At 40.7% G+C, this 25,554-nt stretch overlaps 1 protein-coding gene across 13 annotated transcripts in view; it reads right to left on the reverse strand.

Annotated features, from left to right (window-relative positions):
- PRUNE2 (prune homolog 2 with BCH domain) overlaps positions 1–25,554 on the reverse strand; it is a 301,804-nt gene that overhangs the window by 191,836 nt on the left and 84,414 nt on the right. For all 13 annotated transcript variants that reach the window (XM_017892706.1, XM_017892703.1, XM_017892708.1 and 10 more), the window contains 2 exons: positions 21,195–21,347; positions 18,213–18,307 (listed from right to left, as the gene is read on the reverse strand). In XM_017892706.1, coding sequence (XP_017748195.1) covers positions 18,213–18,307; positions 21,195–21,347 — 248 coding nt within the window. The remainder of the gene's footprint in view (positions 1–18,212; positions 18,308–21,194; positions 21,348–25,554) is intronic.

Consider the following 25,554-nt stretch of genomic DNA (forward strand, 5'->3'; position numbering starts at 1 on the left):
TATATATATATATAATATATATATATTATATATATAATAACATATTATATATATAATATAATAACATATAATAATGAAGTGGTAATAGGACTTTTGAGTCAGATGTCCCTGGACTGGAATGCTACTTTCTGGTTTCAGGTAGCGTATTTTCTCTCTCAGTCTTAATCACCTATAAAATAGATACAATCACCGTTGTCATTAGAAAGGTGTCAGAATTTTAGAAGACAATTAATGTAAAACACCTGCCACTGTACTGGGAATATAGTAGGTACTCAATGAATGGGAGTTCCCGTCCTCAGTATCTGTGTAAATGCATGCATCCACAAGTTGAAACCTGAATCAACTCTCTCTAAACCAGTGGTTCAAAGTGTGGTCTCTGAACCAGCAGCATCAGTATCACCAGGGAACTTACTAGAAATATAAATTCTCAGGTCTCATCCCAGACCTACTGAGTCAGAGTTAGAAACTGTAAGAGTGGGAGAGTGGGGCCTGGAAATTTGTGTTCTACCAAGCCCTCCAGGTGATTCTGATGCAAGCTAGACTTTAAAATGCACTACTCTAGACTAAGAGAAATCAGGATAAAAGCAAGTAACAATTTGGATAGTTCTTTAGTTTGCATTTGAAAAATGCTTTCGGATACACTGTTACGGTGTTACTGGACTCTGTGCAGAAAGACTCTAACGTTTCCTGTCTGTAAACATTCTGGGGATAGGCAGTTTCAAATAATGGCTTTATTTAATTTACTTGACACTTATGAGGGGCTTACCATGTGTCAGGCACCATTCTAAGCACTTTGCAAATATTAACCCATTTAATCCTCAGGACAATCCTTGGAGGTAGTTACTGGGATGATGCCATTTCACAGAGGGGACTCACTGAGGTTAAGTAACTGGTGGAGGATCAGAAGCTGGTGCCAGAGAGAAGACTCCAACCCAAGTAGATTCCATACCTTTAACCACTACCTCATACAATCTGTGTCTGTGTGTGTGTGTGTGCGTGTGTCTGTCTCTCTCTTAGGCAGGGTCTTGCTTTGTGGCCCAGGGTGGAGTGTTGGAGTGCAATGGCCTACCACAGCTCACTGCAGCTTTAAACTCCTGGGTTCGAGCCATCCTCCCACCTCAGCCAGCCTCCAAAGTAGCTAGCCAATTTAAAAAAGAATTTTTTTTCTTTTGGTAGAGATGGGAATCTCCCTATGTTCCCAAGATAGTCTCGAACTCTCAGCCTCAAGTGATCCTTCCACCTCGACCTCCCAAAGTGCTGGAATTATAGGCGTGAGCCACAATGCCTGGCCTCAACCTCCCTTTACTATGATCGTTGCTTTCTGTGGAGAATGGGTCAGCAATTTGCAACATTTCACAAATTCCCTGATGGTCAGCTGCTACTCAGTATTTCACACCATGATATAATAAAGAGGTAATTATACAAATTATACAAAATAATATCAGATATAGGGAACTAGAATTTATCTTTTACTTGAAGATTCAAACAGCAGAGTGGTAAAAACGGATTAATGCTCTCTCTCTTGAGCATCCATTTCATATTTAATCCTGAGAAACACCCAAGATAGACACAGGGAGAGAGGAGGGACCGATGTGATGCTCATGGCATTTTCACAGACTCAGAAACCCCAGAGCTGGGACCAGCAAAGGGCCTTAGGAATTCTTGTTTTGCACCTAGAGGGAGATTCCCTTTACAATTAGGGAAAATGAACTAAAGCTTTCCTCCCACTGGAAGCTGGGTAGCAGAACAAAATTATGAAACAATCAAGCACATACTGATGTCTGTCTGTCACTTTCTCCATTACAAAGACCTTACAGGCCAGGTGTGGTGGCTCACGCCTGTAATCCCAGCACTTTGGGAGGCTGAGGTGGGCGGATCACCTGAGGTCAGGAGTTTGAGACCAGCCTGGCCAACATGGTGAAACCCTGTCTCTACTAAAAATACAAAAATGAGCTTGGTGTGGTGGCGGGTGTCTGTAATCCCAGCTACTCAGGAAGCTGAGGCGGGAGAATCACTTGAACCCAGGAGGCGGAGGTTGCAGTGAGCTGAGATCACATCACTGCACTCCAGCCTGGGCAACAGAGCAACAGAGTAGGTGAAAGTCTGTCTCAAAAAACAAAAACAAAAACACCTTACAGCTTTTTTGTTTTGCTTTGTTTTAAATTTCTAACTTGATGGAAAGTATGTGATGCTTGTATTGTCTCTGTCACCAAACAAAAAAGACTGTCGACTTGGCTTCAAAGTTTCAAAAGTTATGAGGCTCATTTTCTGTAACCTCGTATTTCACATTGTATCACATTAGGATACTGTGTGGGGATATCCCGGCAAAAAGTGCCTTCTGGGTTTGCACATGTCTTTCCCACCTCTTTTGCCCAATCTGAGTCCGTTTGTGCCTCTGGGGCTCCTCCCAGTGGTTCCGGGGATTTTAACCTTGATCTACATTTGAAGCTCTCAGCCTATTTTCCAGATCCTTGAGTATCCAGATCCAGATACTCAAACATTGTTCTTGCTCCTCTCTCGTCACTCAGCCTTCTCCATCTCCTGTACACTCTGAAATAATCCATCAAAAGATCCTCATCCTGTCGTGCTGGCTTACTCTGGATCAACAGACAAAGACTTCAGCTCTATCTCTGATGGACTGAGTAGGAAGAATCAGGCAAGTGCTTTACTAATTAACTGGATTCCACAGTCCCCCCACCACCAATCAGCCAAAGGCAGGCATCCCAGTCTCTGTTGTCACCCTCACAGTCCTGAATGCACGCCTGCCACAGCTTGTCCAACATTGCTTGCTATTCTCCCATTTGCATTCTTTCCCGTCTTTGTGCAGCACGAGTTAACCCACCAGATTTCCCAGAGCTTAATCCAGTATAGACCCAAACACTAGGGGTAAGGCCATTTCACTGCTGCTCTTAACTCAACATCAGTGACCAGGCTCTCTCTCCTCCCTCCTAGTTCATATTCTTCTCTGTGCTGGAATGTTTTTCCTTTGCCACCTACCTTCTCCCAGCCCCTCCTTCACAACCTCATTTACATGGCCAACTTCTGCATGTCCTTTACATTTTAGTTTCAACATCATCATCTCAAGGGAGCATTTCCTGATATACCTCCCCTTCCCAAATTAGGTTATGTGCTTCTTTGGTATCGGTAGTGGCCCACTGGAGCCACTTATAATTACCAATCATTCGTAAGCTTAGGGAAGACAGAAACCATTGCACTGCAATATTTATTCTCTACTTCAGGTACATAATAGCTACTCAATAATTTTTTTTATTGAAGGGAGTGGGAGGGGGAGTTGCATGATGAGAAATTACTTAATTAGTACAATGTATGTCATTTGGATGATGAATTAAAAGCCCTGGGCCAAGCGCAGTGGCTCACGCCTGTAATCCCAGCACTTTGGGAGGCCGAGGTGGGCGGATCACAAGGTCAAGAGATTGAGACCATCCTGGCCAACATGGTGAAACCCCGTCTCTACTAAAAATTCAAAAATTAGCTGGACGTGGTGGTGTGCCTATAGTCCCAGCTACTCTGGAGGCTGAGGCAGGAGAATCGCTTGAACCAGGAAGGTTGCAGTGAGCTGAGATCACGCCACTGTACTCCAGCCTGGTGACTGAGCGAGACTCCATGAAAACAAACAAACAAACAAAAAAAAAATCCTGACGTGACCACTATGCAACCAATGCAGGTAACAAAATTGTACTTGTAGCCCATAACTTCATACATACAAAAAAGGATTTAAAAATAAAATAAATGTTTGATGACAAATGACTATTGTTAATGGGTGACTAAGTGGATGGATAAAGTGAATACATGAATTCAAGCCGTCCTTGTCAACCCTGGTGTCCCAAGGACACATCAACTGGTCTGATGGGCCGCAGGCTGAGCTGGTGATGTCAATGACTATTGTGTAGGTCCAGAGCTCTACTGTTTGGGCTCCATGAGCAGGAAGGTTCAAAATGACTGTTTCCCTTTTGGTTTGGGATAAAAAGCAAGCATTGTTAAGGGCCAGAACAATGGAGAATCATCCACAGGTGTGCCTGGCATACGCATTTACAGATAAACTGAAAACTAGATTGCATAATGGTATCATGAAAAGAATGTGAACCTAAAATGTTAAGGGGCAAAACATAGACACAAATCTTCACTGTCATGAACCACCTTTTCTAGAAGAGTCTTCTAAAGTTCATTTATAACATGAAAATCATCACAGACCTATTTCAAAGGGTAGTCATGGAGGTTTAATGAGAAAATAGAAATCAAATGTAAGGTATATGCACTCAATAAAGGTATGATAGACAGTCAATGAATGTTGGCTACTATTATGTTCATCTGCTAAAATTCAGATTATTCAAGGTCTTGACTAGCACCATGCTATGAATACAATAAACAAGTTATCCTTTTGAAGGAATACAAGAAGACAATAATAAACAACCAAAGCCTAGTAGTGGCATCTTACCTGTTTTCCTGTTTCCACCACTAGGCGACACCACTGACCTATAATAACCCGCTCTTCTCCAACAGGCTCAGCACAGCCATCCTTAGCAATCATGTCAATTAAGCAACAACAAAAAAGATGTCTATCCTACACAGTAACTATCCTAAATTATTCCTTTGTTTGACTCTTCTTATTTCTCTGAGCTGCCACTATCTATGTGGTATAAATTTGTCCTTTCATTTTAGTGTGTACTAAAAAAAAAAGTCTTTGTTACTTAGGGAGCCAATTCAGTATTGACCAGGGATGGGAAACGGGCACTCTAACACAAATGTAGTCCACTGTTTCACTTTTATATAGATTTCTCAGTCACAAGAAAATGGAACAATTTTCCTCTAGTTTCACAGCCTGCCTTTCCATGACAAGTTGATACAATGTAGTAATTAACCATTAATATTGCATATGATTCACAGAGTGTTACAAACTAATTTAAACCAAGGTCAGGTCCCCAAATCAGCAAAATAACTCTGAAGGGAGGGGACAGAGAACATAAATGAGAAGAAGTAAGCAACAGCAGCTATTAAAAGTAACGCTAGGCAGCTAAAACTGGTCTGAGCACGTTCCTAAAAATGTAATTAGCCAAATCCTTCCAGAAATTAAACCATCAAAATGACATTATAGTACACTTTAAAAATGTATTTACAGAGTGAAAGAGCAGTCATCCTAGCATATCACTATGTCCTGAGGGTTTCCCTTCTCATAAAGAAAAATGTAGACAGAATTAGATATTGTGCTATGAAGAAAGTTCCAACTGTCACATATATTTTGTAAAAAGCTACTCCCTACTTCCCTCAGCAGTGCTAAAGTTAAGAATGAATTAAATCAATAGGCTGGTTTCTGGTTTCTTTGCCCCATTATGGGATGATTAAAATGACTAGAACCAAAGTCTACCGATGACTTTTTCAGATACCAACAATTATTAAAAGGCAATGAGGGAGGCTGAGGCAGGAGAATGGCGTAAACCCAGGAGGCGGAGCTTGCAGTGAGCTGAGATCCGACCACTGTACTCCAGCCCGGGCGACAGAGCGAGACTCCATCTCAAAAAAAAAAAAAAAAGGCAATGAATGAAGATAGAGGTGCTGAACTCTGCCAGTGTCATGGAGCTTGTTTCTCAGAAAGCCAGACATTGAGACTTCATTTCCTTCATGAGTAAAGGGCCAACTTATCTCCTCCTGCTCAAGGATTTCAATTTCTAGACTTTCTGAAGGTCTAGAAACATTCAAATTTTATTTATATAAGGTGCAGTGATACATAAATTTATTCAAAAATGCTTTCTGACAATATACCCATGTTCTCAAAGGTGACTGTGAACTAAAAAGAGAGGTTTCAAATAAGGAGCCAGAAGTACCAGAAATGCCCAGTTTAAAGGGAAAGCCTTAGGCATTTTGCTGACATATGGAAAGACTTTTTCATAGCTTTTTCACCTGCATTATGAAGCTACTGGAAGGCAGTACAGTACTACCTGTGCAGAAGAAGTAGCCGTGAAGAATGGCGCTGTGTTTCTGAAAAGGAGCATGTGGACGTATGGAAAAGGAAAAAGCTGTGTAAAGTGTACTGAGAAAAGGAAAGAGGGGAAGTGATCAAAGTGACATGGAAAATCCATGATGTTGTCCAAATGGTATTATCAGAACTCAGGGTATATAGTCCAGGATGGTGAAAGCTCAGGAGGAAAGTGATAATCCAGGATGCATCATTGCAGAGAGCAAGCTCTGTGTCTCTAGCCGAACAGAAGAGAGCAGACAGCGGGGAAGACAGGGCTTCCAAGACATGAGCCTGAGTACCCAGCATGCGTGATGACCAACAAAGGGAGGCTGCGGTGGCTGTGATGTTTTGTGTCCTAAAAGAAAAGACTCTAAAGGCTAATTATTTAATTTTATTTGTCCTTTAAACACAAACTGTTATCTTAGCTGCAGGGAGGCCCTACTTTCTCTTAATCTGAATTAAAATGGTTAGCTATTGGAAATATAACACCATTGGCCAAAGTACATGAAACCAGCTAAGTAAATTATGAATCATAAATCAAGGTTCTACTTTCTTCTTGATGGTTAAAGAAATCACAATTCCTTTGTTTTACATTTTTAAAAAACTATGATCACTTCAACTACGATATCTCACAAAGAGATACACTTCTACTACACACAAATGATTGGCATGCTAAAAAATTCTAGTGACCTTATGCTTACGCCCAACAACACATAAATTGTACGCTAACAGCCCCTGTATATGCCAGACTGTGGTAGGCAAAGAACAGAAGGATTTATAGAAGAGAATGTGACCAGGAGCGATTTTCTCTTGACGGCCACCTTCAACTCCATCCCTCCCTAGATGTGCATGTGTCTCTGCACATCAAGAACTAGAGTCTAATTCGCAGTGCTATGCTGCAGCTGATGTGTAACTGTTGGCAAGAGCTGACTGTTAAATTTTCAGGCAATTTGCAAACCCATTATTTGCAAGTTAAACACAGTCATTATAAAAATTAAATTACATACTTTATGTTAAGTAAAATATATTAAAGGCAAAAGTAATACATTCTCAAAACTCACCCCTTCCTCAATTATGCCATTACATCTACTGTTATCAATGTTCTTGGGGTCATTTACAGCTGTTCAGTAGAAAGGATATATAATGATATGCTTCTGCATGTCTCTTCCCAAATCTGTTTTGATGATGTCTTGTTGGTACCTTGAAATTGGCCATGGTTTGGGAGGCCGAAGCGGGCGGATCACGAGGTCAGGAGATTGAGACCACAGCGAAACCCCATCTCTACTAAGAATACTAAAAAATTAGCCGGGCGTGGTGGTGGGCGCCTGTAGTCCCAGCTACTCGGGAGGCTGAGGCAGGAGAATGGCGCGAACCCAGGAGGCAGAGCTTGCAGTGAGCAGAGACAGCACCACTGCACTCCAGCCTGGGCGACAAAGCAAGACTCCATCTCAAAAAAAAAAAAAAAAAAGAAGAAGAAATTGGCCATGGTAAGAGTATTTACACTATGGAAATTGGAAAATACTACAAATCAGAGCTTGTTTTATTGGTTTATTGTCATGACCAGGTATTGGCAAGCTCTGGCCCATAGACCAGTTCAGCTCACTGGCTATTTATGAACGGCCCATGTACTAAACACATTCAAATAGTTGTTAAGTTCCTACATAATATCCTCAGTTTGGGCGCTTGGACTGCGAAGCCTAAAATATCTACTATCTGGCCCTTTTCAGAAAAGAATTGCTGACCTCTTGTCTAGACTCAAGAAAGTAATGGAGAAAAACTATAATAAAGATAAAACATAAAAGCGTGTTGTCTCTAGTCATCACATTTTGACTAGCACACACACACGCACACACACACACACACCACACACACACGAATAAAGAAATGTTCTTCCAGTATTTGAAAACTATTCTTAACTCAGCAAAGAAGTCACTTGTATTGTTGACAAACAAATGAAGTTCAAGCATAGTTCTTCATCGTTTCAGTTTCTTGTAAAGGGAGAATCAAAAACATCAACTACATTTTTGTTGCAATTACACTCATTCATCAATTGCAATGCAAAAGTTAAGCAAAAATTAACTAGTTCGGCCGGGCACAGGGACTCATGCTTGTACTTCCAGCACTTTGGGAGGCCAAGGCAGGCGGATCATGAGGTCAGGAGATCGAGACCACAGAGAAACCACATCTCTACTAAAAATACAAAAAATTAGCCGGGCGTGGTGATGGGCGCCTGTAGTCCCAGCTACTCGGAGAGGCTGAGGCAGAAGAATGGCATGAACCCTAGAGGCAGAGCTTGCAGTGAGCCGAGATCATGCCACTGCACTCCAGCCTGGGCGACAGAGCGAGAGTCTGTCTCAAAAATAAATAAATAAATAAATAGTTCATTCTATGAGAATTAATTGGTTTTGTGAAATTTACAGTAAAAGAATAAAGAGTATATATTGTATACCTCATATGATATATTGTATATATCGTATATATCCTTTATTTATTTATTTGAGACAGAGTCTCACTCTGTCACCCAGGCTGGAGTGCAATGGCACGATCTTGGTTCACTGCAACCTCCGTCTCCTGAGTCCAAGCAATTCTCCTACCTCAGCCTCCAAAGTAGCTGGTATTACAGGCGCCCACCAACACACCTAGCTAATTGTATTTTTAGTAGAGACAGGGTTTTACCATGTTGGCCAGGCTGGTCTCGAACTCCTGACCTCAGGTGATCCACCCGACTTGGCCTCCCAAAGTGAAGGGATTACAGGCGTGAGCCACTGTGCCCAGTGAATATATCATATATATTCTTTATATCAGTAATATGTATAAGTGGGTTTTTATGAGAATCTGTTATTAAACATTTACTGGCACACCACTGCTGACTCCCCTTATAATCAATCTGGGCTGCTCTTAGGGACTCACATGAATAACAGAATACGCTGGTAGTGATATTCTGAGACACTTCAGGTTAGGTCACAAGAAGAATTGCAGCTTCCACCTGAGACTCTTAGAAAACTTGTGGCATTCTCTTAAAACCTAAGTGTTATGCTCTGAGGAGCCCAAGCCAGGTGACAAGTACCAATTGAATTCCACCATCTGAACACAACTGCAGGAGACACTCTGAGCAATAACCCCTCAGCCAAGCCCCCTAAAAGCCCATAAAATTATGAGAGATAATGATATGTTGCTTTAAGCCTCTAGGTTTTGGGGGTGACTTGCTACACAGCAATAGATAACTGAAACACCATTTTATTCTGGAGAGGAGATACTGAGGGGGTCGCTAATTGGGACCATTGCATCAAGATCTCAGGAATCCAAGGTTGGGGTATTGCAGTCCTGGTTTGTTCCATGCCCTTTGTGCAAAAACACACATGCAGGCATGTTGGGGGTGGGGACTTAACAAAAAGGGGAAATGTTTATAATACATGTCCACATTTGCATATAAATCTGAATCACCTAACACTTTTCTTTACATGCATCAAATAAAATACCATCTAATGAAACACTAACTCTACCTATTTCACTCACTACCAGTCAACCACATTTGGGCTTCCTAGAATGGCATGCATCTCCTCCCACAGTTTTCTTCCTTTCTAGATCAAGCCAAATAGCTATATTTGTGGCTAGTGTCACTAAAGTTCCCTGCAGCCTGTTGATGGAGTCGTATCCTCATCATATCTTACTTCACTGTTTCATTCCCATTTCACAGTTGCCAAGGAGAGTCAGTGGGGATTTCTGGGACCTGAAGAGAGTTTATATCTGGGGAGGATCTATGTTTCATATATCCCCACCCCAATCTTCTCTACCTGCTCTATGTGAATGCATTTTTATCAGAGTGTTTCAGGGGAGGAGGAAGATCCAGAGCACCACCCCTATGCCAAAGAAAGCATGAATGCAGAATGTGTAGCTTCATGATCACTAAACCTTGGATCCCTGCTTGTCTGAGTCCATACAGGCTGCAATAACAAAACACCTTAGACTGGGTAATTTATAAGTAATAGACATTTATTTCTCATAGTTCTAGAGGCTGGGAAATCCAAGATCAAGGAGCTGGTAGAATTGGTGTCTGGTGAGAGCCTGTCCCTCATAAATGGCACTTTCTCACTGCATCTTCACATGGCAAAAGGGACAAATATGTGCCCTTAAGCCGTTTTATAAAGGCACTCATACCATTCATGAGAGCAGAATGCTCACGATCTAATCACCTCCCTAGGCCCCTACCTCTTAGTACTACTTCACTGGGGATTAAATTTCAACATATAAATTTTGGAGGGGCACAAACATTCACACCATAGCAGTGCTTATATAATCCCTGTTGCAAAATCATAGTTAGAAAAAGTACTCAGGTATTTTGCACCACTTAGGGAAATACTGTTTATTTACAGAGAATCATACCTACATAGACCGAGTTTTGTGATTCATTTAAGTCCATTTGAAATTGACCAATAGGTAAAGCAAAGAAAAGTTGTCAACAGAAACATCAAGTTGTCTCCAACTTCAGTTTAGCTGGAGATACAAAATAAGAATTCTGCCAGGTGCGGTGGCTCACACCTGTAATCCCAACACTTTAAGAGGCTGAGGCGGGTGGATCACCTGAGTTCAGGAGTTCGAGACCAGCTTGGCCAACATGATGAAACCCCATCTCTACTAAAAATACAAAAAATCAGCCGGGTGTGGTGGCAGGCACCTGTAATCCCAGCTACTCAGGAGGCTGAGGCAGGAGAATCGCTTAAACCTGGGAGGCAGAGGTTGCAGTGAGCCAAGATTGTGCCACTGTACTCTAGCCTGGGCAACAAGAGTGAAATTCCATCTCAAAAAAAAAAAAAAAAAAAAGAATTCTATTATGAGGCATTTCTAGGTAAAGAGATTTTGCAGACTATTTTGGACATCTGTAGAAGGCACTACCTACATAAAAATTATAAATATTCTACATATTATCAGCTTCAGTCACTTAGTACAATTTTCCAAAGACAAAGTGCTGTTGCTGCTGATATGATAAATCATTCTTTACACAGGGATTTTTTATTCTTTCATCTCAGTTACATCTCATTACCAAGAACCACTCGAAGCTCAATAGGAACGAAAGTCCACTTTCCTGGGTCCATGTTTCACTCTTTTATCCTGCTAATGTCCTCAAGAAGCTAGGAATTATCAGTTCTAAATTAGTTTCAAACTGTAATTCACACTTCAAATGCCTCGTGCCAATTGACTGTTAAATCCACACAATCAAAGTTACCTAACCATATTTGTCATTTGCTTTAAATGCTTTTGGACTTTTTGACAAAATATGGACTGAGAACTCCTAATTCCTCAGTTACTCGGGGTTTGGTTATTTGGAATTAACTACAGTGCTCAAAAGTAATGTTTTCATTTCAATAGAAAATCTCTACCACTAAAATTTTTCAGCAACTGACTGGGATGCTCTGTATTTTGAACACAAATTTGAAAAGGTTAAATCACAGCAAGAAAAACCAGAACACCCACATACTTGAATTCTAGAGACAGTCTGAGAAAAAACAGATTTTTCCTTCCTACACGATCTGTCCTATCCAATCCTTCGTTCCATAATCCTTTTTCCTGTTACTTTTCTCTACTTGACTTATCTTGCCAAATCTTCTCTATATCAGGCACCAATAATTAGCTTCACTATGGGCACCTAGAACTTGGATGATGTTTATAGTTCAACATTTTAAATGATTTTTTCAGGAAGCAAAGATGTGAAGACTAAGAGGAAGAAAGTTTGGTACAAAGAGTAGGGAAGGAAGAGTGCTAACCAAAGATTGCTTAAGGATGTCTAGGCTGTCTGACACCCTGAGTTTGAGGCAATGACTGACAGCTGATGACTCACCTTTGAACCCCTGAGTGGGCTCAAATTCTAATTAGTTTTGCATACTGGCACCATGTCCAAAGCAGTATACACAGGGCTAGAACAGGACTGGCCTGGGATTTGGGTCCTGGCTCTGCAGATTAGAAAAATGATTTAACCTCTTTAGATTCCAATGTCCTTACCTCTAAGATAGAGATTATGGCAGACACTGGCTAATTATTTTCCAAATTGGTTCCTTCTCATGGGCACATCTATTAGATGACATTTTTCAGCCTCCCTCCAGTTAGATGTGATCATGTGACTAAGCCAGTGAAATCTGAGCAGAAGTGATGAGTGTCACATCCAGACCAGCATAAAAAACTCCACCCTTGGCCCTCCAAGCTCTTCTCCCTGTTGGCAGATAAACTGGAGATATCCTCCTGGGCAACCTTGGAAACCACCTGTTGAAGATGATCTCTGAATCACCCCTGGCCACCTGACTGGGAACACCAAATAGGATTGCTACATGAGCAAAAAATAAACAATTTCTGGGTTGAGTCACTGAAACTTGCTTATCTGTTCCAGCTACTGGAGCTACCTTCACCAATACAGGGGTAATCATAGTACCTTTTACTGGGAGGATTAAGTGAGATAATGCTTACTCAATGGCCAGGTACACAGTAAGCACTCACAATCAATTGTCAACTCTTATTGTAGCAAGGAAGAGTTTACAGACCTGAACCCACAAAGAAATGGATGCACTCAGGATTTAGAACCTGGAGGAGATTTTTCACATATTTCTATTAGTTGGGCAAAATGGCTTTGAAAAGTCATCTTTTCAAAATATTTCAATATGCGAATCATATGCTCACCAATATGCTAATCAATATGCTAATGATTTACTAGTGATTTGCTGACCAAAATCAAATCATTCAAATATTTTGAAAAGGTGAACTGGTTCGAGACCAGTTCAAAACTAACATATGCTCCCCTAAGAAAGGCTATGCACTCTTTCACAAAATGAGGGAGTTAAATACTCTATAGGTACTTTCATCTTGGCTTCTAAGAAACTCCAAGCTCAATGAAACATCACATTGTGTGCCTAAAATTGGTAAACCAGATTTCAGACTGGTGTGCTGAGTCTCAAATCCTTGGTTACCGTGGGTCACTTACGCTTCACTGAGGCCTGAGTAAACGTTCCCTTTTGTCAGGGAGGAGTCTGGCAGCGATCTTGGGAATTCATTCTGGTCTGTGCTCTGAATGCTAACGGAAAACGTTAGTATTTTCCCCTAGGTGGTGCTCCAAGGTGCAATACGGCTGGTAATCTCTGTGCAGGGCAGCCTGAGTCAGCGGCCTCTGAGTCACTTTACCAGGATGCATCCCAGGCGTCAAACAGCAGAGAGGCTGGTCATAAAGAGGTCTGAGGCCCAGAGCACAGCAGAACAGCCCAGAAACAAAGAGATAAAACAGCCCTGAACAATTCCCTCAGACTCCAGCTCTGAAGAAAGGAGATAAAAGTCCTCACCGTTCCTCATTTAAAGGAAATTGATATGAAATAAAAATGTGGGAGCAACAGATGAAATATGCTTACCAGGCAGCATGTTCATACAAGCAATCTGAAAATTTTAAGTTTTATTCTTTTAAGTTGTCTGAAAAATGACTACCTTCACAATAGTATACGTTAGGGGTTGAATTTTGTCCCACAAAAACTTTTATGTTGAAGTCCCAACTCTCAGCACCTCAAAATGTGACCTTATTTGGAAATAGGGTGGTTGTAGACGTAGTAAACTAAGATGAGGCCAGGTGTGGTGGCTCATGCCTGTAATCCCAGCACTTTGAGAGGCTGAGGCGGGTTGATCACTTGAGTTCAGGAGTTCAAGACCAGCCTTGGGCAACATGGCAAACCCCATCTTTACAAAAAATGCAAATATTAGCCATGTGGTGTGCACGCTTGTAGTCCCAGCTACTCATGAGGATGAGGGGGGAGGATCCCTTGAGCCCGGGAGGTGGAAGTTGCAGTGAGCCTTGATTATGCCACCGCACTATAGCCTGGGCAAGAGGGCAAGACCCTGTCTCAAAAAAATAAATAAAATAAATAAATAAACTAAGATGAGATTATCAGATGGGTCCTAATCTATTATACATCCTTATGAAAAGGGGAAATTTGAACACAGAGACATGCATAGAGGGAAGGGGATGTGAAGACGAAGGCAGAGATCCAGGTGATGCTTCTCTGCACCAAGAACACCACACATTACCAGCAACCCATCAGAAGCCAGGGGACAGGCATGCAGCAGATTCTCTCCCATAGCTCTCGGAAGGAACTTATCCTACCAACACCTTGATCTTGGATTTCTAGCCTCTAGAGCTGTGAGATAATAAATTTCTATTGTTTAAGTCGTCTAGTCTGTGGTTCTTTGTTATGCCAGCTCTAGCACCCCAATATAGCACATACACAAGAATAAATCATACTGCAATTGATCATAATAAAGAGTGATCAAGTCAGTGCATGGCTATCATCCTTCCTGAGTAAAGATGCTAATAATGACTAACAGTCTTCTGGGAGATGCTTAAAGAAGGTGCAATAACATTTGGTGTCAGCAAGGGAACCATTAATGTACTGCCGTGAGCAACCTTGCTTCAGTGGCACTTCATTAGAATGAAAAGATGTTTCTTCCCCTGAACATTTTAATATGCTGCTTTAGTAGGGAGTAAACTAGACCCAAGAAGTATAATCATTACCAGTTCTGCTGGCAAGGGAATAACGGCAACGTTTGCTCTTTGATATCCATAAATTCTCTTCTGATGATCAAATCAACAAGCAACAAAAAAGCTACAAAGGATCAGATGTAACAAGAATCAACAAAGTGGATTCCAATATGTCATGTGCATTTCCCCACAAGATGCATGCTACTTTCACACTTGGAATGGCTTGGACGCCATGGGAAATGAGACTGCAGTTATCTTATTCCACAGTTCCCTGTGTAAGAAGAGCTGCCCCTCTGGCCATGCCTCTGAAAAGGCCATTTCTACCCATCATCCCTCAAAATCTCATCCATTCTGACTTCCTGTACTTCCTGTACTGAGCAAAGCACTGAAACTCTGTATTATTGTAATTAATTGCTTTTTTATGTATTTCATTCAGTAATTTATATAACAATGAACATTTGTGAGATAACTACAACGAAAATGAGAAACAAGGGGTTTAGAAGCTTTCTTCTTATCAGAGTGCCAGATAACCTATCTATTGAAGGCAGTGGTTTCTACCTCCCAAACTCAATGGTTCCCTCTGAAGATCATGCTGTGTAGGTCACAGAGAGATAAATCTTTCTAATTTTCTGAATATTTTCACCCAAGAAAATTAACTGGGTCATCAGCCGAATAAAGGCCATGACTTACACAACGGTAGAATTACAGCACTGCAAAGAACCATTGAAAATGCCAGGAATCTTCATTCCTATATCCCTGACATGCTGCAGAACCTACAGTTGATTTCTTTCAGCGACTACAGCTAACTACTTTGCAAAGCCTCTCACTCCATTTTTGGAGAGCGGGATAAGCATACTTTCTATAAATATGTGGGCCATTTTTCATCTGTTTGATGTCATCCTTCAGCCATAGTTGTCTGGTAGAAACTGGTTGGGAGAGGAAAAAGCAGACTGCCTTGGATGCCTAGCTAAGTGGCTTTGCTTTCCTAGCTGATTTATGTAAATCCAAAAGGAAATAAAAATCAGATAGCAAAGGGACAAACCAACAAGTATTAACTAAATATTTGTATTTACTAAGTATCTACTATGTGTCCATCACTGTTACAGAAAATTGAAGAGGGAGAGAAGTCAAAGATACCATCAGTATCCTCAATTAATTTAAAATAATATCAGACCATGATTAAATATATTAAACAAATTCAAAAGCAACAGAAGATCTAATGTAAAGAGTGAAGTCCTAAGTTGCTCACCTAGACTACATTTAGCAAGAGTTCAGAGTGTGGTAATAAAAAATAGTGAATTTGTAAGTTATCATGACACACCTTGGTTGACCGTGCTTTGGTGGATGAGCAAGATTCAGAAAGTCATACGAACTAAGGTTTCTTTGAGAATATACCTAGATTCAAAGAGCAATTATACAACTGTTCCAAAACCTACAAAATAAGATTGTGAAGATTCTGTCGATAATTTTTAAAGTGAGGTAAATGGGAATGAGAAAGGAATGATGAAATGTAATCAAATATGAGTATGGATTGGGAAAATACCACTGCATCCAAGGACAATCTACAGAGAAAATTAAACTCACATTAACTTGGGAATTTTTCCAGCAGACAGATTGGATAACTGATTTGCATTTTTTCTTTCAAGGAAGATACAGGATGTTACTAAGGAGGTTTTTTTTTTTTTTTTTTTTCCCACTTCTCAGTCATCTTTAATATCTCCATTATGCAAAAGTGAAAAGTTCTCATTCAGCCAATGAGAGTTTAAACTGTGTACCCTTCTTTTATATACAAATGTCCTTCTCCTCCAGGATCATATAACACTTCCAGAGACGTGCTTAACCACCTGATTAATTACTGGACCTCTGTAAATTACTTTCAAGATTAAGATGATTATTTTATCACTTATTCTACTTGATAGGCATTTACAGTTTAACACATCTGACAAAGCCATTTGCATACCCCTATAATATAAATGGAGGTACATTAAAGCTACAGTTAGTCTGTAATATTAATAGCCTTAAAATAATTTGCTAATTACAGACAGTTCCCAAAGCAATTACAAGACATTCTATGTTAATTTAGGAAGGAATTCCAAACAAGGCATTTAAAATCTAATAAGATGCCATTAAATGAAGGAAGACAGAGGAGAGGGGAAAAGAGAAAGAAAACCCTAAGGCTTGAACTAGTAGAAATGATTCTCAGAGCTACTGACCCTTGCAAGATCCATGTTTTCCTTGGGTTTTTAGGCACAAAGCAGAGTTCTAATTGATGCTGATTATATAGTTACTACATCACAAATTGAATATATTTGTTGAATTGATTCACATCAATAACTAATCATATGGAGCATTTATCAACCTGAAAGTCCATAGAAACAGTTGAGTCAATTTATCAAGTGCATACCATGAGAACATGCTCTGTAAACTGTGAGGTGCCACCAAACGTCACAGTCTGCCTCCTAGTTTTCATACAGATTTATAAGCTGAATTACAATGCTTATAAACTGGAAATAAATTTGACAAAAAGATCACAGAAAAGAAAGCACCTGGCTTGCTCTTGGGTTTTCTGAGGATGTAGACACCAATATGAGTGCCTGCTATTCCAGAGAAATACACACATTGATATAGTCAACATCACCATGAGAAAAAGAAGAATAGGTCGGGTGCGGTGGCTCACACCAGTAATCCCAGCACTTTGGGAGGTCAAGGCGGGTGGATCATTTGAGGTCAGGAGTTCAAGACCAGCCTGACCAACGTGGTGAAACCCTGTCTCTACTAAGATACAAAAATTAGCCAGAAGTGGTGGCAGGCACTTGTAATCCCAACTACCCGGGAGGCTGAGGCAGGAGAATCACTTGAACCCAGGAGGCGGAGATTGCAGTGAGCCAAGATGGTGCCACTGCACTCCAGCCTGGGTAACAGAGCAAGACTCCACCTCAAAAAAATAAAAAGAAAGAATAGTAACATACAATTCTAAAAACCAAAAGACAAATTCCTATAGAGCATATTTTATCTCCATAAACTCTACCTGAGAGCTAAGTGCCCAACCAAACATAGATAACCTAATAAAGACAATAAAACAGTAAAGAAATACGCAGACTTCTACAAATGCACAAATGTGCCTCTATAAAATATAGTTCCATTAGTTAGGGTTAATTAAGATTAACATATAAGTCATTGAAAACTCCCAAAGTAGACAAAAGATAATTCACCAAGGAAACACACAAAGATAAAAGTAGCATTCGCTCTGAGCCACTCAGTTAACAGATTGGAAGGAGGTTCCTTGTTAATTATTACTTGAGTTGTCGCCATTGATTACCAAAATGGCATGCATCCGAATAGTTTTGAAGATCAAAAGACAATCTGTGTTTTTTTTTTTTTTAAGAAAGTTCTATGAACAATACAGGGTGGTACACAGAAAATATGGAAGTGAATCTAATCACACATATCATAATTTCTATTAAACAGGTTAAATATATACCCACATCTGAGTGTTTGTGTTTTAGGCTTTGTTTTACTGAGATGAATGAAAGAGCATTCATCTTGAGAATTTTTCATTGACTTAGCATAGTATTTTCACCCAAATAATAACCTGCCACTATATTCCAAGTCAAATGTATCACAAAGAAGCAAAGGACTACCATGGACTTATCCAATGGAGAGAGTTACATTCCAGTTGCTCAGACCGCAATTGTGGGAAACTGATCATTGCTAAAAAAGCATTCCCACCCTTACCTCAAGGTTCATGCTCACAGTACTAATGGCCACTTTTATTTCTCCATCAGACAGTTCCTTTAGATCTTTCAACATTGTCTGTTCAATACTTAAACCTGTGGATGACAGGGAAAAAAAAAAACCACTATGTTATAATTGAGGGAATTTTTCTGTGTGTAATATCAAGGGATTGTTTTAAGAATTTACTCTGTAAATTTCATTCTTTTCCCCTGAAATGTCACTTCTATCCACAATAAACACACACACACACACACACAAACACACTAAGGCAATAATCACATCACGTCTGCATCAGTTAGGATCCCAACAGGAAAAATGCACCTCTTTTGCAGCAAAAGAAGATGTGTTAATGGCAGGACACTTACAGAGATGTGGGCTGGATGAGGAAGTGAATAAAAGATGATGAGGCATCCAGAGGCTAGCAAAGGGACCCAGAAAGAAAACAGAGATCTGGAACTGGAGAAGACTGGCTGCGGAAACTTCCACCAAAGCAGGAAGAAGGCAGAGAAGATCCACTACACTCTCATTCTTCTCCTTGTCCCCATCCCTACCTGTTCCTAACTTTTTCCATTGGTCAAACCCAACCAGAAGCCAGTGTTGTGGGAGCCCATAAGATTAAATACTTAGGGGTCCCCCTGTGGAGCCCCAGAGCAGACAAAGGCAGGGAATGAACAGGTGGAGGTGGACAAATGAAGAAAAATTAGCATCACAATGCAAACTAGTTAAATAATACCAAACAAAGCCAAAACTGGCTTTCAGGCTGCGTTTAGGTAAGCCCCCATGTTTTCTAGTATAATTTCATTCAAAATGCACTTTATAAATGTGACTCACAAGACTATCTTAATTAAGTTGCTTACCCTCTTAACAGGCTCTGACAATAGGAGTTATTAAAGTCCCTAATTAATGGGAGTAATAATTCAGAATGGCTAAATTATCCAGAACTGCATAGTTGTAGTCAGTTGACCAATGGAACTCAATGAAATCTATCACAGTAAAGCAGCAAAGGATCTGGCTTGACATTTAATTCTCACACTACATTATTACGTCTGATTAGGCCTACTCTCTTGGGAGGAAGATCTATAATAAAGCCTAGTAAAGCACTGCATCCTTCCCAGATGTATGTTAAGGCTTCAGAGACCACTGCTTACGCTACCCACTTAGAACACTCTGTCAATCACAGTAGCATAGGGGAACAGACAGTTACTAAATATGTTTCTTTGACTCAAAGATTGAAAAGGCACAATCTTTCACAATGCAGCATAAAATGATTTATTGAAGACATTGTGACATTAAAAGTTTGGTGTCATTGTGAAAATGAATGACAAAACGCATTCCCTTGTGCAGCACACACACACGTACACGCACATCTATGCATAGGTAACAGAAGGTGCAATGGACACTGCGAAGGCCCCACCCCATTTCCTCAAACTTTCCCATCCCAGTGCACCCAGCATGATGCTCCATCACCAGCACCTGCCTCTCTGTTCCTGAGGGCTTTCCTTGGCCACTAGAGCCTATGCTGGAGAATTAAAGCCCTCTGGGATTGAGTAGCCCACACTCTTCCAGTGGTCTGCTGGTAAATGTTTAACAGCCAGTAACAAATCCTGATTTGTAGTGTTCGTCAGTTTCAGGGATCTAAATACTCCTACCATGGCTGATCTCAAGCTACCAATCCAAAATCACCCAACTCCCAAAATTCCTGAACATTTAACCATCAGCTCCTGGAGCCCAGATGAGCACACCATTGCATCCCTCAGGTGGGACAACCCTGAAGTACAAGTTTACCCTCTTTCTCGTGGTGTCTGGTGGTATTAAGCTCTGGTTTCCCATGGAGCCAACCTGCTTGCTGAAGCATTCCATTCCCTTATCAATGTTCACTGGAACCACCTCCCACATAAACCACTTTGCCTCAGGTTCTGCCCCTCCTGCCCCTGGGGACGGGGTTCCTGAACTAAGAAAGTTATGTAATTCAGTGTTTACATCTTAAAGACATATAGGCTGGGTTTAGGACTGGCCTGGCCACCTGCCGGCTGCGTGTGTTTGGTGTTGGGAAAGCAATGAAGGCTTTCTGCACTTCAGTGTCCTCCCTCATCTGGAGACTGGGACAACAAAGCACTGACTCTTGGGGTTGTAATGAGGATTCAGCAAGATCATCCTTACCAATCTACTCCATCAAAACCTGTATCAAGTAGGTATCCAGTGAATTATAGCCATTTATTATTGTAAAATAGTTGATCCAGGAAATTCACTGTCCTGACAAAGCCTAGACACTGACAATAATTTCATCAACGTAGCCATCTTCTCGCTCATTTCCTTCTCAAACTAATTGATTTATGAAATCTCATTGTGCTTGATATTGCTCCTTCCATCTTCTCAAAAATAGAATCCCGTCAGCACAAGGACTGCATGCAGTGATGCACCTGAGATGTGCACTAGACATGTGAATTAACCACACATCTAGGCATGAAGGCCTCAGAGTAGAGGCCACAGTACAAGCTGTCTGTTTCCAGGGGAGCCAACATTATGTGCCTGAAAACCTTCCACCAGCACAAGCAATAGGAAGAAAGTGAAACACATTCAAATGTACCTTCTCAGTCAGGCATGGTGGCTCACATCTGTAATGTCAGCACTTTGGGAGGCCAAGGCAGATGGATGACTTGAGGCCAGGAGTTCGAGACCAGCCTGGCCAACATGGTCAAACCCTGCCTCTAGTAAAAATGCCAAAAATTAGCTGACTGTGGTGGCGCATGCCTATAATCCCAGCTACTTGGGAGACTGAGGCATGAGAATTGCTTGAACCTGGGAGGTGGAGGTTGCAGTGAGCCAAGATCATGCTACTGCAATCCAGCCTGAGGGATAGAGCGAGACTCTGTATAAAAAAACAAACAAAGAAACAAATATACTGTCTCAGGCCTGATAACACTTCACACCACAAACCATCCCTACTCGTGAGGGACGAGAGAGCTGGGAACAGTCACTCACCCTGAGCACTGAACTGGGTCTCCTGTAGGACGTTGATGATGTCCTCTCTTGGAGGCAAGTTAGGAAATTTTTCTTCCAGGACAGAAAGAATTTCCTCCTGCTTCTCTGAGATCTTCTCTGATTCCATGGTCATCCACTTGAAAAGAATGCTACCTGAAAGGTATGAATAAAAATGCTCTTAAAGCTTTCCAGTCAAGCCAGAACAGGGGCCAGCAAAATCAGTGTTTCCTGGCCTCTCAATCTAAGCTTTCCATTCCTGTCCCTCACCGGGACCAGGGTCCTCCACATGTAACATTCAAGAGCCAATTGTTAGAAAACAATCGAACCATCATCCAGCTTCATTATTCTCCAAGTGCTGCTCTCTACAACTTAACTGACCCTAGCATACTCTATGGTACAGAATTCATAGATGAAGGAAAAAAATGTGCAGCTTCCCCAACCCCACACAAACACACAAAAGATACACATTGGTCTTAAGTGATTTCAAAAAGGAAGTTAGTGGTAAACTATTTAAAAGTCTAATCAGCCTTATTTCCTTTAAGGGACCACACAGAATGCTGTTTCCACTCATTATATTATTAATTTTACATACAAACTTCTTCCTTTTCACACTAAATGAATGTATAATCCCACTGTCAATAGCTGAGGAATCTGACAAGGTGGTTAACCTGACATCCATTTCTGATCTCCCAAGCATCACACACAGTTTTAAAGTCATTTACAATTATCTAATTATAAGGACTCACATGCCCGGTCTAAATCACAGGTTTAAATTACAAAGTAATTTTCCAGTATGAAGGACCTTGCACAAACTCCTGTGTCTTCTGTGGATAATCTCAACTTGAAAGGGAGGAGTTAGTACCCCATATGTACTCTTACTCTTCCCCGCATTCCAAGCCCAGATTAACACAGAATCGCCATGGGAGAGAGAAGTTTCGCTTAATGATGAATGATTAAACTCTCTAAAGATCCCCAAATCTCTTGACTAATCAAGGTACTACCATCTCTGTTTCAGTGTAGCCTTAATACCAGTCATCGGGGAGGGAAAATGGAAAATAAATAAAAGAGGAAAGAAGGTAAAAGGAGAAATAAAGTATCCAGTGAGGGAAAACTATGGTACCCAATCCAAACACAGGGCCTGAGACCTACAGAACCTAGAGATGAGGTCTATGTTTACCATCAAACATGCTGGAAAGTCCCAAGCAAGTCATCCGGCCTCTATTTCCAGTTTCCCATTTTTAAAACAGGAATAATACTGCTTTCCCAGCTCATAGTGTTATACTAAGCATCAATGAATGTAAATATCATAAAGAAAAGTAAATATTGCTAAATATATTTAAAGCATGTCTTCCATTCATTCTCTGACAAACAATTACTGAGTGCCTTTTATGGGCCAGGCACTGTGCTCGATGCTAACAATTCAAGATTAGACTAGAGATAACCTTGCCTCTTGAAGCTCACAGGAGATTAAAGGTTACAAATAAGTAAGCACAGACATTTTCAATAGCAGAGAATAAGAAATATTCTGGGTGAAATACATAGTACTCTGAATCTAGGCCAGAATTTAGGGTTCAGAGGAGTCTTCCTAGACAGTTAACCTGAGCTGAGTTTGAAGGATATCTAGGGACTCCAGGCAAAGGCAAGAGGGAGGTCATGATCCAGAAAGAGTCTGTGCAAAGGCACTGAGGTGGGAGGGAATTGGACCAGTTCAAGGAATAGAAAGCAATTAATTACAGGTAGATAGTACAATTTTAGCAAGGGAAACGTTGAAAAATCAAGTTGGAGAGAGAGAAGAGGCCAGACAAACTTAAAGGCCGCTTGTAAGGCCCTTCAGTGTAAGGACCATTCTTATATTTTATATTTTAAGAGGGATGAGGAATCTTTAAAGAGTTTTAAGTAGGGAAAGCAACATGCCCACATTTGTGTTTTATAAGAATCACTCTGGCTATCACATAGAGAAAAATTTTGATAAGGAATATGGGGAGGATCAGTAAGGAGGCTGTTTTGGGTAAGAACAAAGGAAAGAACCATTCAGTTCAGCACACAGAACTGAACAGATTCCACTTCAACAGTCATTTGATGGTGGAGGGCAGCCAGCTGGATTTGGTGTATAGCCTGTGGTCTGTCAATCTCTGACATAAAACTCACACTATAAAGATTATTTTTCTGGCTGGGCGCAGTGGCTCACGCCTGTAATCCCAGCACTTTGGGAGGCTTAGGTGGGTGGATCATCTGAGGTCAGGAGTTTAAGACCAGCCTGGCCAACATGGCAAAACCCCATCGCTACTAAAAATACAAAAAATTAGCTGGGCACGGTGGTGGGCGCCTGTAATCCCAGCTACTCGGGAGGCTGGGGCAGGAGAATTGCTTGAATCCGGGAGGCGGAGGTTGCAGTGAGCTGAGATCGTGCCACTTCACTCCAGCCTGGGAGAGAGAATGAGACTCTGTCTCAAAAAATAAAAATAAAAAATAAAAATAAAATAAATAAGGCAATGGTAAAAACGAATTTCAGAAACGATCTTCATCAGCCTCTCACTCTGATAGACTGCTTGTACTAAGAACAAGGATAAAAGCTAGATCAAGTTTTTAAAAATCTGTGAAAGTATCACAGAGTTACCCAAGTAACTGTCTTGGAAACTCAGGTCCTGGAGAGAGGGTAAGTACAGAGAAGTGAGCCCAACATTTGGTGTTGCTTTTCCTCTTGGGGTATTTGCTAATTCATAAGTGATAAAATAAACCACTGGGCTGAAAAAGTTTGCAAATGTAACAGAAGTTTAACAGCCTATGGAGACAAAAACTAAAGTTTAGAGCCCTCTGCAGAAAAGGAGTCTTAGCTAAGTAACCCGGTTTTGAGACGGGACCCCTAGAGAGTTACATCCTAGGACAAGGGTTGGAAAACTACAGTCTGGAGATAAAATCTGGCTAATTGCCTATTTCTATAAATAAAGTTTTATTGGAACACAGCCATGTTCATTAATTCGCTTATTGTTTATAGATGCTTTTGTACTATATTGACGGAGTTGAGTAGTTTCAACAGAGACTGTAGGCCCATAAAGCCTAAAATATTTACTATCTGGACCTACACCAATCCCTGCCCAGGGAGAAGGGTGAAGCAAAAATTGGTCAGTCTTCCTGAGGACCGAAATCCTGATTTGAATTGGCTTAAGCAGAGAATAGTTTTTTTATCTGTTACTCTTCTAACTGTCTTTGGGGTGCAAAAGTAAAACCTCTCAAGAGCAAAATAATTTTGTCATCTCTAGTCTCATCATCTGTACACTTTTCGTATACACTATTCAGCCATCCATAACAAACTGCCAATCATAAAGGAAATAGAAGAAATGACTGGAAACTCTAGAAGAATAAACTCATGAGGAAAAGAATAGAAACAGAATCAGAGGGGATTTTAAAAATAGCTGAAGAATTACAATAGAGAATTAGAATCTGTAAGTAAAATAATCAAATGAAATTTTAAAACTGTCAATTTAATAACTTAATTGAGAACTCAAATGTGTTTACAGCAGATTAGACACATGGGGTAAAAGATTAGTGAATTAGAAAATAGGTCAAAAGAAAATAACCATACTGAAGCATGGAGAGAAAAGTGATGAAAATACAGAGATGAGCTTAAGAGAGATGGAGAAATGGAGCAAAGTCTAACAGATAGGCAGTAGTTCCCCCTTGGAGAGGAGAGAATGAAACTGAAGCAATATTTGAAAAGGCAATTGGTATACTAATTTTTCAAAATTAATGAAAGACATTACTCAAACATTAAAGAAAAGCTATGGGTTGGGCGTGGTGGCTCACACCGGTAATCCCAGCACTTTGGAGGCCGAGGTAGGTGGATCTTTTCACGTCAGGAGTTTGAGGACAGCCTGGCCAACATGGTGAAACTCTGTCTCTACTAAAAACACAACAACCAGCCAGCATGATGGTGGGTGCCTGCAATCCCAGCTACTCTGGAGGCTGACAACAATGACTTGAACCTGGGAGGCAGACGTTGCAGTGAGATGAGATGGTGCCACTGCACTCCAGCCTGAGCGATACAGCGAGACTCAGTCTCAAAAAAAAAAAGAAAAGAAAAGAAAAGAAAACTATGAGCCCAAATCAGGATAAAGACGAAGACAAACACCTCTAGGTGCCTGATAGTAAAACTGCTAAAAAAAAAAATTACAGAGAGGAAAAAAAAGAAAAATTAAACCAATCAGAGAAAAAAGGGCATTAAAAGTATGACTGACTTCTCAATTAAAATGATGAAAGTCTAAAGACAATGGAATTCTATCTTCAAAGGGCTAATATAAAATAATTGTCCATCTAGAATTCCATACTGAGCGAAAACAATTTTTTTTTTTTTTTTTTTTTT

Source organism: Rhinopithecus bieti, unplaced genomic scaffold (genome assembly GCF_001698545.2).
Source record: "Rhinopithecus bieti isolate Rb0 unplaced genomic scaffold, ASM169854v2 scaffold_19708, whole genome shotgun sequence".
NCBI lineage: Eukaryota > Metazoa > Chordata > Mammalia > Primates > Cercopithecidae > Rhinopithecus > Rhinopithecus bieti.